The following is a 14,494-nucleotide window of genomic DNA, read 5'->3' as shown; positions in this document are numbered from 1 at the left end:
AAAAGAATTTAGTAAAAAAGGAAGTTTTTTTTAAAAAATGCTAAAGTTGAAATATATTTTAAAATACAAAGACAGATACTTACCTTGTAAAAAAAATCATTAAATAAAAAAAATGTAATGTGGTTAAACAACAAAGTTCTTTATAGTTTAAATAATTGTACCACATGGAGTGCAAATCAATCACACCAACCTGCTTGATCTTTCAGTAAGAAGTAGTAAGCAAACCGTAGACAGGAAGCATATGCACAGAGATGAGGAGGAAAAAAGAAAAAACATTATTTCTTTTGTAGAACAAAGAAAAATGTATAACAGCATTTATTTATAGTATAAGTATAGGAATAAATCATTATAAAAACTGAAATAGAGCAGTTGTATGCAAAAAAAAAGTATATTCAACACAATCAGAGATAATAATTTAAGCAAGATAATAAGATTTAGTGTAAGATTACAATTCAAATCAATCTTAAGAGCTCACACTGACTCCCAAACTCCTGCAAACATAACAGTTCAGCAACAAATGGTGGACATGGAATTGGGAACCTGCTAAGACCTGGGAAGTAATCTAAAAGGGCAAACAGAAAATTAGGCCAATTTTAAATATTAATAAGTTAAAAGTAGCAAAAGTCACATTGTTCATTTTCGAAATTTCCCAATTCAATGACCTTCTAATAGAAGGATACATTACAGGTGTGCCCCCCTTTAAGAAAATCCAACACAAAAACTTCAACCAACTAGAGTTTAGAGTAAACTGTAGTGATTATGTGATAAACAAAAGCATTTAATAAAGAATTTTTAAAGACAGCAAGTTCACCCAATACAATTGATTTCCCAACTTGATTTATAAGCAATTTTTTCAGAAAAAAACATTTATTGCATAAAGTGAAGTACACCTGTATAATAACAAACTTGCATTCAACCTATTAGTAGACTGTTAAGGGTAATTATAATAATGATTCTATAGAAGTAAATGATCAACTGATAGTTCAAACAAAGAACACCTTAAAAAAAAAAAGGCCATTCATATTTTTAAAAGGGAAGGTACGCACAGCAACCACATGCTGGGACAACCATCTCTCCACTTCACCAACACACCCACAGTGCAACAAAAGAATTCAATGTTATATGCCAGGTATATAAAGAGTAACTAAAACTGCTTGAACTGAACAAGGTACAACTCATTTCATAATATACTTTGATGTAACTACTTTCTAAGGATTAAAGTAAAATTTTAAAACAGAAAATTAAATTGTAATGCCTCCCACTCAGATATTTTCTATATTTTGCAGTTTGTAATACAAAATGAGACTTCTACATGGTTTCTAAAGCAATTTCATGTATTTTATAGGTTAGCCTATGAAATTAATTGTCTTGGTAAAATGTAAGAATTGCAATAGAGAAAATAATTCCTAATATTCTTGGAAGTCTTCCTCTAGCAAGCTAAAAGCATAAGAACAATAACCAAATGTTTCTGTTATTAGTTTGGGAAAGGTAGGTATACAGATAATGCTTTAAAAAGCAGTAAGCTGCAAACTAGTACAAGGAAGCATCAACTCTTTTTCCTTCTGAAAACTAAAATATAAATAAAATTAATAATACTTTTCAACTTAATTTATTAAATTACAGTGTAAGAAAAGGGCTTTAGGTTTGAAATAAGTCTAGATAGATAGATCCTGCATAACACTTTCGTGTGGATCTGAATTCTCTAATCATACCTTAGAAAGTTTCTTAAAATCAATCAGGTAATTCAGAAATAAGGATAAATGGCCATTTGAAATAAAATACCATTCAATTTATCCTTACTTGCTTCAAACTTTACATTTTTTTTTATTAGGGAGTTTTCAATCTTAAGCTACCCCTAAGAACAGGACACCAAGGAGTAAAATCTTTTTAACTATAAGACATGTTATAAAGGGCACTGGTGTACTTCCAAATATAAGGTGTACCTTAAGAAATTCAGGATTTTGTTATTACAGGTCCCTTACCTGACTAGGATGTATCATGAAACATAAAAAGGAACCAAGAGTTATTCTCTTATACAGCTTACTAGCTCTCTTTACATTATCTCAACTGCAAAAGCATGACTCTCTCTTCCATTGTCTCAAACATAAGCGTAAGCATATGTTTTAACAATTATGGTTAACTGGAAGCAATGAAGAGGGGAGCTAAAGTTATCACATGCTTTGTTTTACTGAGAAGTCCAACATGTATTCTTTAAGTAATGACAGGGAGCGGTGCAGCATTTCTCAAATGAAGCCCATGGGTTATGGAAAAGCCAAAGCTCTGTTAGAGAATTTAAGAGCTACCACTCACTAGGCAAGAACTTATCCAGAGGTTTCTCTATGACAGAACATGTGGAGTCTGAACTACTGCTGCTGCTACTGCCTGGAAGACAAAGAAATGAGCCCAACGGGAACCAAAGAAAGAGGAAACAAGAAAATGAACACATACACAGAGAAAAATTCAATTCCAAAGAAAGAATTTTAAAGGACAATCAAGCTTTGTATTAAAGAACCAAAACCTACTTTCCCTTAAAACCAGTCTTGGTACTCTATGCAGTATTCTCTAATTACAAAGCCATACAGGGGAATTAGAAACTCTATTCCTTTAAGTATCCACTGTGGGCAAACCCCACTATTCACTTAAAATATAGTAATTCAGAGGGTTGGAATGAAGAGAATAAAAATAAACAAATCATTTGGTGACATTTAAGTCTATTTAAACCATTTAGGTTGATAAGCTAAAGGAACTGAGTTTTAAATTTTAAAGTCACGAACAATTAAAATTACAGGAATGATAAATTACCCTTTAATACAGACAGTTTGGTTTGTCTTCAATTTCACTCTTTCACCTCCAAAACATCAAACTATCAGATGTGATTATATATGTTTAAGGTTTCACAGCAAAACTTTGAAAGGCTTACTGAAATTTTTAAAATTTCTAAGCCTGGAAGGAAGATATGTTACTATTAAATATTTTAACATATTAAGCAGTGGCATTTTTTTCTATTTAAAACTTTATCTTTAACAAATCTATCATCTGCTTTAGCTTTGAATACTTTACTCTGAAAAAATAGGTGTGAACACAAAACCACTTCTCTAAATCAGGGGTCTGCAAACATTTTCTGTAAAGGGACAGATGATAAGTGCTTTAGGCTTTGTAGGCCAGACAGACGCATGTGAAGGCAGCTGTAGACCATATGTAAACAAATGAGCATGGCTGTTTCATAAACTTTTATTTACAAAAACAGGTGGTGGGCTGAATTTGGCCAGCAGACTACTTGCCAACTCTTGCTCTAAATTATATTTTTCCTGTCTTTTGAAGGACTCTTCATGGCTTTTAAATTAGGGACACCTGATCAAACAGCGATGGGTTTATTTTCAGCAAGAACATTTTAATAAGACAAGCAAAATATGCACCAGCTTGAAAACAATGATCCACATTAATGGAAGAGAGTTCTGAAATAAATATTCAGGGTTAAAGGATTTGAAATGTAGGCCATTATAATATGTCTCTCTCTTTTGCATGTCATCTATATCTTTATCACAATGAACACAGTCTCAATTCATACTTGGCAACAAGTGCCCAGTGTAACAGGTGAGAATGAGGGTACATTTTATAAAGAGAATACATTTTACATTCTATTAAAAATACAATCCTTCTACAAATTTATTACTTAAAAATTCAATGATTAAAGCATAATCATGTTTGAAAAAACAATTCCACATTATCCTAATTTCCTAAAAATTTAGATTCCTAACATAAATAAAAGTCCTCACATTAAATTAAAATCCCATGTGAAATTTTAAAATGGTATATCCACTATCACAGATTTTTATAATTCTAAATTGTAAAAAAAAACAAAACCAGAACATATTATATGCTGATTCATCTAGAAATAGGAGATCAGTATAGGAGGAAAAAATAATGCAAAGTTAACCAGGTATATGGCATACTTCCTCTGTTCTAATTGCTACCACAATTAAAAATGGCAAAATAAAAGTCATGCACTCGACAGCCTTAGGAATGTTCAACCATCATTAGGCAGCAATCTCATTTAATTTCCAGAACACTAAAATGAACTTACCCCTTCTTTTTTTCCTTTTCTCTCCATCTTCTCCAACCTCACCCTCTTCATCATCATCCTCCTCTGACCCACTGATATCAGAGCCTGATATTTCTTCCCCTTAAATAGAAATTTAATACAATGATGTTTATTCTGTGCCAGGTCACTGGCTATTTAGGAAATGCCTATATAAACTTTCTTCATTAAGTTTTTGTGCCCTAAACAAACCTTATTTTAATATTCCTAGACAGTATATCAGATATGCTAACCTCAGAAACAGATACAATGTACACAGAGGCTTTATTTTTAAAGTTCCTAAAGAGAAGTTAGATTCTGATCCGTTTAAAATTTCGAATTATTAGTTTAAGTACAGTTCTAAATGTTACATGTTAGAGTTATTATTTCAGTCTTTAAAAAATATGATCACTTTTGGGGAGCATTTTCTTAGTTTTCTGTTTAAGATTTTAAATTCATTCAACCTGTTTATTTTTTTAAGGGCCATAAAACTGTCATCGAACACAATGATCCCACTTTTAGGACTATATCACATGAAGTAATTCAAAAGAAGAAGGGCTTATTTGTACACAAATATGTTAACTTAAAAAATCAAAAAAAGGGATTAAGCTAATATTAATGCAAATCAGTGCTATAATACCTTCAAAGTAGTTATTTAAAATTACTACTGTCCATATATGAAATATCTAAGAAAATAAAAGTAACTGGGGGAGGAGTAAAATATACACTAATCATAATATAATATTTGAACCTACAAATAAAAGATGGAAAGAAATCACAGCGTCTCGGGAGAAGAAATTCATTAAACATATTTTGTTCTTTAGGCCTAGAAACAATGACACCCTGGTAGCAATGAGCACACCTAATGCCTAAATCTTGGTTTCTAAATACCATTCTCCAATGAAAGGAGCCAGGGAGAAATAAATGATTTTAAGGCCAGGGTAGGGAAAATAAAAAAATGAGCTCTAAGCATCTGTGGTGCCAGAAAGTGAGGAAGTGCTCAAAAAACAAGTAAACAAACTGATGGGAGCATGTTGACAGGATATATGAACTACCCTGAAGGAACTCCTAATGGCCAAAGCTGGAACAATCTGAACAATAAAATAAATAATATTATTGTATTATAAACCCACAGACTAAAATAATTATCCATGAGTCCATATTGACATAAAAAATACTCAAATAAATAAACAAGTGGGGGAGAAGAGACTGCTTTTCCTTACAGTAGAATTCCAGACACGCCAAACACTAAACATTAGAAGGAACAATGGGAAGAGAATGTCACCATTGAGCAAATGCACAAACTACTGTTGGATGCTAACATTAGTGGAAGAAAGTATGATGAAAAACAGGACCTTTGTATAGTCTCAAAGTATTTGGTTGGCCAAAAGGTTCATTTGGCGGGTTTGCAAAGCAGAAACAGAGACACAGATGTAGAGAACAAACGTATGGACACCAAGCGGGGGGTGGGTGGCAGTGGGATGAACTGGGAGACTGGGATAGACATATATACACTAATATGTATAAAATAGATAACTAATAAGAAACTGCTGTATAAAAAATAAAATTTAAAAAGTAAAAATATAAAACATAATTTAACAAAAGGTTCATTCGGTTTTTTCCATAAGATGGCTCTAGTAGCACTTAGTTGTCTTTAACTTCATTCGAAACAATTTTGTTAGATTGTATGTGACAGCTGTCACATCAACGTGTATTTAAAAAAAAGACTTATCAAAGCTGGTGAATTTTTGTGTACCCATTTTAATATTGAAGATGGAAGAAAAAAAGGAACATTTTTGGCATGTTATGCTTTATCATTTCAAGAAAGGTAAAAACGCAACCGAAATGCAAAAAAAGATTTGTGCAGTGTATGGAGAAGGTGCTGTGACTGATCAAATGTGTCAAAAGTGATTTGTGAACGGTCGTGCTGGAGATTTCTAACTGGATGATGCTCCACAGTCTGGTAAACCAGTTGAAGTTGACAGCAATCAAATCGAGACAGTAACTGAGAACAATCAACGTTATACCACGCAGGAGATAGCCGACATACTCAAAACATGCAAATCAAGCGCTGAAAATCATTTGCCCCAGCTTGGTTATGTTAATCGCTTTGATGTTTGGGTTCCACATAAGTTAAGCAGAAAAAAAAAACACAACTTCTTGACAGTATATCCTAATGCGATTCTCTACACAAATGTAATGAAAACATTCCATTTTTAAAACAAATCGTGATGGGCAATGAAAAGCGGATACTGTACAATAATGTGGAATGGAAGAGATCGTGGGGCAAGCTAAATGAACCACCACCAACCACACCAAAGGCCGGTCTTCATCCAAAGAAGGTGATGTTGTGCATATGGTGGGACTGGAAGGGAGTCCTCTATTATGAGCTCCTTCCGGAAAATCAAACGGTTAATTCCAACATGTACTGCTCCCAGTTACCAACCGAAAGCAGCACTCGATGAAAAGCATCCAGAATTAGTCAACAGAAAATGCATAATCTTCCATCAGGATAACGCAAGATGGCATGTTTCTTTGATGACCAGGCAAAAACTGTTACACCTTGTCTGGGAAGTTCTGATTCATCTGCCATATTCACCTGACATTGCACCTTCAGATTTCCATTTATTTTGGTCTTTACAAACAAAATTCTCTTAATGGAAGAAATTTCAATTCCCTGGAAGACTATGAAAGGCACCTGGAACAGTTCTTTGCTCAAAAAGATAAAAAGTTTTGGTAAGATGGAATTATGAAGTTGCCTGAAAAATGGCAGAAGGTACTGGAACAAAAGGATGAATATGTTGTTCAATAAAGTTCTTGGTGAAGACGAAAAATGTGTCTTTTATTTTTACTTAAAAACCGAAGGCACTTTTTGGCCAACCCAATATCTCTCCACAAGGTACATATTAATTACAAAGGAAATAATAAAATAGTAGATTTATAGTGGAGAAAATTTGCAGAATAATTATGAGAAAACTATAAATAAATACAAATTGAGGAACATTCTACAAATACATGACCAGTACTCTTCAAAAGCATCAAGATCATGTACAACAAATAAAGATTGAGGAATTGGAGACTGGTGGAAACTAAACAGACATGACAACTAAATGCAATGTGTGATCCACAACTGGATCTTGGACTAGAGGAAAAGGGCATTAGAGAGAAAACTGTCAAAAGTCTAGTAAGGTCTGTGGATTAGTTAATAAGTTTGTACCACTGTGAATTTCCTGGTGTCAATAATTGTACCATGGTTATGTAAGATGCTAACATTAGGGGAAGCTGGCTAATAGGTATATAAGAACTCTCCTTGCTATTGTGAGTTTTCTATAAGCCTAAAATTATTTCAAAATAAAAAGTTAAAAAATTATGCTTTTAATGTTTCTGCCTATTTTTAACTGTTTTTCTGATTAACTCTATTAACTGGATTATAAAAACAATATGTCCTAAGAGCATAAATAAAATGAAATTTATTAAAAATAAAGTCAGCATTACCATATTATCCAGCAATTCTACCTCTGGGTATATACCCAAAAGAACAAAAGAATTGAAAGCAAGGACTCAAACAGGAATTTGTACACCACATTCATAGTAGCATTATTCACAACAGTCAAAAGATAGAAGCAACCCAAGTGTCCATCAACAGATGAAGGTATAAACAAAACATGGTATATACACACAATGGAATATTATTCAGTCTTAAAAAGGAAGGAAATTCTGACACATGCAACAATATGGATGAACACTGAGGACATTATGTTAAGTAAAATAAGCCAGACACAAAAGGAGACATATTATATGATTCTACTTACATGGGGTACCTAGAATAGTCAAATTCATAGAAATAGAAAGAACAGTGGGTTACCAGGAACTGAGGGAGAGAGAGGGATGGGGAGCTAGTGTTTAATGGGTACAGAGGTTCATTTTGGGATGATTAAAAAGTCCTGGAGACGGATGGTGGTGATGGTGGCAGAATAATGTGAATGTACTTAATGCCACAGAACTGTACACAAAAATAGTTAAAATGGTAATTTTTATGTTATGTATATTTTACCACAATAAAAAAATGTAAAAAAAAGGGTCAGCAAAATAAAGATATGAACTCAATATTAAGAAATCTAAGAAATTTTATATCTTTAAAACATACTGACTATAAATACCACCTAGTGGTCACATTTAAAATACCAAATTCCATTATCTAAGAGGCAGCTCAATTACTGCTTTTCCTCAATAATCTTACTCAAATTTACTGAATCAGCACCTTCTCCAAATATTTGTGATGTTGGCATCTCTGGATTTCATATCTGATCTAACCAGTTTCCCCACAGACTGAAAAGAGGCAATTTCAAAGTCCTTATTCACCTGGTATGCAAAGGAGCCCTATGCCAGTTAGTTCTTAGCACGAAGATTCAGGGAGTCACTGACGGCCTAATGATGGTTGGTAAATTTCTCACCCTAATGAATAAGGTCTTCAAATTTTCTAACCTTCTGACATTATATCTTGTTAGAAAAGAATTTCCAAAATAGAATCTCATGTTCAAATTTAAACATGAAAGCATATTTTCAAGGCCATGCAATGAATTTTTACTTAAGAGTAAACTAGGTTTACCCATGACTCTCTGATTGCTTTGTTTACTTCAAATAATAGTGACTGATACCTATCACAAAGAACTCTGGTCTCGCTAAATACATGTATGGTAGAACTTGCTCTTATATAGAGACAAATAAAAATTCATTATTTAATAAGTGGACATATGAAATCTTTACAAAAGATCATGGGGACTGAGACGGAGGTTTAAATTAAATGAATTTTTTAAAAAAATCAATACACAAATATTATATAATTCTACTTGAGCTTAATATGGAAATGTTAAAGTATGTAAGTATCAATTTACCTTGCAGAAATATTCCCTTAAATATCAATGTTAGAGGTTCAGAGAATTTTTAATAGGTGGCTTTTTATTAGAACACTTACTGGCTAAACAACACGTTTTTAGCCAACATTAAGATTAATATTTTGAGAAAATGTTACCTTCTTCAAGCTTTTTTTTCAGTTCTTCTATTTCTTTCTGAAACTGACGAAGCAAAGCATCCTTTGGATCTTCATTAATTCTAGCTTTATTTTTAATATTCTTAGCACGATTAGCATACCGCAATGTACTGATGGTTTCATCATAATTGTAATCTGCTGGTCCAATATTTGCACACTGTTGAATTAGGAATACAAAACGTTTTACACTTGACACAAATTAATACTACCATTATGAACATATCAAAAAGAATTTTGGAATATATTTCCATTCCAGTCTTCCTGAAAAAGAGGGCACCACCACATAGGCTTCCAAACAATACAATTATAGACTCGCACACATGGTGTGCTAGAAAAAATAACCCCAAATTTTAAAAAGTAAAATAATCAATAGTTTTTTAAATGTTATGAATATTAACTACTGGCATAAGCAGGAATCTTAAATTTTCCTGATGATAACTATACGACCAATTAAGTCTTACCATCATGGTTTTTGAATTTCCTCCTAAGGAATCCTGAAGAAGACGAGTCAATTTAGAGTTACGATAAGGCACATGAGTGCTTTTTCCATCAACCAAGGCAGAAATAACATTACCAAGGGTAGAAAGTGAAAGATTGATTTTTGTAGCTTCTTTCAGGCGCTGCCCAGTAGCTCCAGTTTTTGCTTGTCTTTCTGAACCCTTACAATAAACAGAGACAGAAGTAAAGCTAAAATAAAAAATACAGAATATTCTTCCCAAAGTTAAAAAAAGTATTTTAACGGTAAAAAATCTAATATATCTGGAATTCACTTCAAAATAATACTGGAAGGGAAGAAGTGGCTGAGGGTAGAGATGAAATAGGACTGGCCATGAACTGATAATTGCTGAAGTTGGGTGATGGGTACATGGGAAATCATTATACTATTCTATCTACGTTGTATAGGTTTGAAATAGTCCATAATTAGTAGTAAGTTAAGGGGACTTCCCTAGTGGTCCAGTGGCTAAGACTCCGCACTCCCAATGCAGGGAGCCCGGGTTCAATCCCTGGTCAGGGAACTAGATCCCACATGCCGCAACTAAGAGTTCGTGTGCCGCAACTAAAGATCCCGCATGCCACAACAAAGATCGAAGATCCCACGTGCCACAATTAAGACCCGGCGCAGACAAATAAATATTAAAAAAATAATAATAAGTTAAACACATACACAAGTAAAACTTAAAAATTATATAATCACTCCTTTTCACTTGAATTATTATTTATTTATAAAATAAAAAGAAATCACAAGAGTTATTCTTAAGTAGCATCCTGTTACTTACAGCAAGATCTACAAGATGGAGCTTCCCCATCCTGACATGCATGTTACCATCAACGCCTTTTTCACTGCATTCTATAGTAATTGTAAAGATGGCATGGGAACGGGAACTATGTTCATTCATATTAGTTGCACCAACAGAACCTTGAATAAAGGGAGGAAATTATTTAAAACTATAACAACAGGGAATGCCTTTAAAAATAATTACATATCCAGAATACTGAATTTCATCAGAGCCAAAAGCCAGAGAGCATGGCTAAAACATAGGTATATTTAGCCATTATTAGAAATTTCTGACAATTTATGTTGATAACAAAAAACTGTATTTTTTTCACATGAAAGAGGGGATTTGAGAACAAAATACTTAATTTCAAGTATTGCTGGCTTAAAAAATTAACCAATTTACATAAAAAATACATGTTAAATAATTCAAAAAATTAACTGCTGTTTCAGCTGTCTCTAAAAAGTATTATTGATATGTTCTGGGAATCAACCACAGGAATACTTGCATATATACATTAGATGATACAAAGATATTCAGGGAAGAACTGTTTACAACAGCGAGAGATCAGAAACAACCAATATGACAGTGGTTAATCAATTATAGAATAGTCACACTATGAATTACTAAGCAGTCTTTTTTAAAAAAAATAAGGTAGATCTGAATGACATGGAAAGATACCCATAACATATGAAAAAAAGAAAGGAATATAGAGCATAATCCCATTTCTGTAAAACAAAAGCATCCATTCAAAATATGCTAAGAATTTGAGTGTGTATAAATATTTTACATGAATATATTGTGCAAACAAAGAAAAAGATCTGTTTTGTTTTTCACAATAGGCATGTATTGGGTGTTTTTTTCTTAAATTCCAAAGTATTTTAAAAGCAATATGTTAATTTCACCCAATGCCAAAATTATTTTCCTACTATATTCATGTAGAGCTTCTCCATGTGAGCTGTGATTTTACAATTTAAACATTAAAAGGGTACTCTTTATTAGCAAATGGCTATATTATAAGTCAGATAACTAGAAAGTAAATTGCACTGGTAAAGAAAAGTAAAGCCCAATGAAAGAAGGTAAATGGAAAATCAGTAAGGGAAAATGCAAGGATCTGTGATGCCATACTATACTTTTCTGTTTTCTTTTAAATCAAGTTATGAATTTTTAAAGTCAATTTTTCTCCAAAAATATAAAAAAACTAATAAATCTGACACCACTTCAAATCATCTAATCAGATGTAACACACTATACATATTTCCACAGAGTAGTAGGTCTTATTTTACCTTGTTTTTTTTCCACTTAACATTATCTCCTACATATCTCCTACATATATTTCCATGTAAAAACCAACTTGAAATTTTTACTAAAATTGAGTTATTATCTTACTGGGAGATATTTGGGGTTGTTGCCTATTTTAATTCTTCATAAGGGACACTAATATGAGCATCTTTGAGTAGATACCTTTCTTTCTCTTTAGAATTATATCCATGGGAAATATTTTCCAAACTGGAACTACCTTATGAAAGGATAGGAATAGTTTTATAACTATGTGATTATCAAAACAAGCTATAGCAGTGTTTTTCGGTTTGGAGTGGGAGAGAAAGTGTAATTTGAAAAAGTCATATTAAATATTTTAATACCCATTGTTTTTGCAATATAAGTAAAGCATGCTATTTATGATTGTGATTTTTCTATATTTCCGGTTATGAAAACAAAGCAGTGCAACAGATGTTACGTCAAAAGTGACCTACACTGAACTTTACAATCCCTAGGAGAGAACAGCTTGCAGCAATCAAGTAGACTAAATGATCCAACCTAACACACTGCATAATGGAAATAAAACATTTCCATAGCTGTAATTTTTGTCAAAATATTTATTTTGGAATAAAAAATTAAATTTTTATGTTTTTCAGGGAGGTACAGAAAAACTTATCCCAATCCTTCTCTTCCCCACCCCCCTCGTCCTTGGCAACCACAAGTCTGTTCTCTGTACCTATGAATCTGTTTCCATTTCATAAATGTGTCTGTGTTGTATTTTAGATTCCACATATAAGTGATATTATATGGTATTTGTCTTTTTCTTTCCGACTTAATATGATAATCTCTATGTCCATCCTTGTTGCCACAAATGGTATTATTTCATTCTTTTTTATGTCTGAGTAATATTCCATTGTGTAATATTCCTTCTTTATCCATTCATCTGTCGATGGACATTTAGGTTGTTTCTATGTCTTAGCTATTGTGAATAGTGCTACTATGAACATAGGGGTGCATGTATCTTTTCAAATTATAGTTTTGTCTGGATATATGTCCAGGAGTGGGATTGCTGGATCATCTGGCAACTCTTATTTTTAGTTTTCTGAGGAACCTCCATACTGTGCTCCATAGTGGCTGCACCAATTTACATTCCCACCAGCAGTGCAGGAGGGCCCCCCCTGCAGCTAAACCTTTAATTCTTGAACTCAATCTATTTATTAATGAAGACTATTTTCCTCTCTGCTATCTTAGGTGTTCAAATCTCTTTACCTTCCTTTCATTTTATTTCTCTCATTAGAATTTTTTCATTTTTCCTTAGACAAATCTCACATACCAAGTTAAATTAATTCTTAGGTAGTTAATGGAAGGTTTTGGTCGCTATTGTGAATGGAATCTTATGTTTAAAATTTCCTAAGTTAAATAAGCAATACATGAACATATTCCTGGTATAAAAAATTCAAAAATACAAACATACAAAAAACATAAAGTGAAAGCTCCCTATATCCCTTTCCCCCAATCTTATTTCCCCTTCACTAAAGGTAACCACTATTAAATGTCCTTTCATTTTGTATTTCACATACATACATGTGAACACACACACAAAATACCCAAATATGTAGTTTGATAATTTGGCTTTTTTTACACATGAGATGATGCATTACATACTGTGCTAGTTAGCTTTCTTTTTCCCTTAATATATATCTGGAAAGTCTTTTGGGTCTCTACATGTAGATTTAACTCACTGTTTTGTTTTGTTTTTTTTTTTACAGCTCCATTATAGTCCATAATATTTTTGCACCATAATTTATATAACCAATTTTTTATTGACAGTTATTTAGGTTGTGTCAAACTTTTTGCTATTACAAGTAACGCTGTAATAAGGTATTTTTTTGTTTACACCAAAAAATATTTTTCTAGAATATACATCTACAAATAGAAACAGTGGGTCAAAGGAATGCATCCTTAAAAATTTCAACAGATACAGTTATCCTGCCCTTCAAAAAGTTTGAATATTCCCATCACCATTGCCCATTTCCTTAGAGCCTCACCAACCTGGATATCCTTTCATCCAAACTGATGGGTAAAACATTTCCCATTGTTGTTTTAATATGCATTTTCCTGATTACTTGTGAAGTCAAACATCCTTTCATATACTTACTGCTGTGTATAGTTCTTCTATGAATAACATAGTCATAAACATCTTTTGCTCATTTTCCTGTTAAAATTTTGGTATTTTTCTATTATTTGGTTTATAAGAATACAATTGAATTTTAAAAATTTTTGCTTTGTTTCCTTGAGTTTGCTAGATTTTTAGTCTAGTCACAAAAATCTAAAAAAAAAAAAAAGGTTATTTCCTATGTTCTCTTCTTTTACCTCTAATCTCTAATTGCTGTTAGTAACATCATTAGTACTAGGCCTGGGGCATCAGCAATATTGCTGAAACTTTTTATTCTTTAGAAAAAACTTGAAACAATTACTAAAAAGAATGCCACTTTATTTAATTTTGTTTGCTTTTCTTGTCAACAAAAGGGAGGCATTATACTGCCTGGTTAATGCTGACTAATGGTGTAGATTCAAATGCTCACTCTGCTGCTTATTAAGTAGTATATGACCTGGACAATTTACTTTAAGTCTCAGTTTCCTCATTCATAACATAGGAATTTAATACCTTCATAGACCATTTTGAGGATTAAAAGAGATCATTCTTATAAAGCATTTGAACAAGCACTTGCCACACAGTAAGTACTCAATAAATGTTACAAATATTATTATTACTAACAAGAGACAGCGATATGAGAGTCTCAAAGATTAGCACTATTGCTAAGTAACAAA

At 32.5% G+C, this 14,494-nt stretch overlaps 1 protein-coding gene across 3 annotated transcripts in view; it reads right to left on the bottom strand.

The window, feature by feature from the left end:
- The window catches only part of KIF3A (kinesin family member 3A), an 82,439-nt gene that overhangs the window by 21,775 nt on the left and 46,170 nt on the right, over positions 1-14,494 (bottom strand). For 2 of the 3 annotated variants that reach the window (XM_033405886.2, XM_049707245.1), the window contains exons 6-9: positions 10,406-10,545; positions 9,590-9,787; positions 9,111-9,285; positions 4,085-4,183 (exon numbers count right to left, since the gene is read on the bottom strand). In XM_033405886.2, the coding sequence (XP_033261777.1) occupies positions 4,085-4,183; positions 9,111-9,285; positions 9,590-9,787; positions 10,406-10,545 (612 nt within the window). Of the gene's footprint in view, positions 1-190; positions 200-2,310; positions 2,383-4,084; positions 4,184-9,110; positions 9,286-9,589; positions 9,788-10,405; positions 10,546-14,494 lie in introns of all 3 variants that reach the window. The other variant, XM_004279902.4, reaches the window with a different exon arrangement.

This window comes from Orcinus orca, chromosome 3 (assembly GCF_937001465.1).
Source record: "Orcinus orca chromosome 3, mOrcOrc1.1, whole genome shotgun sequence".
Taxonomy (NCBI): Eukaryota; Metazoa; Chordata; class Mammalia; order Artiodactyla; family Delphinidae; genus Orcinus; species Orcinus orca.
The sequence above is the reverse complement of the archived record's forward strand: the minus strand, read 5'-3'. Positions and strand labels throughout refer to the sequence as shown.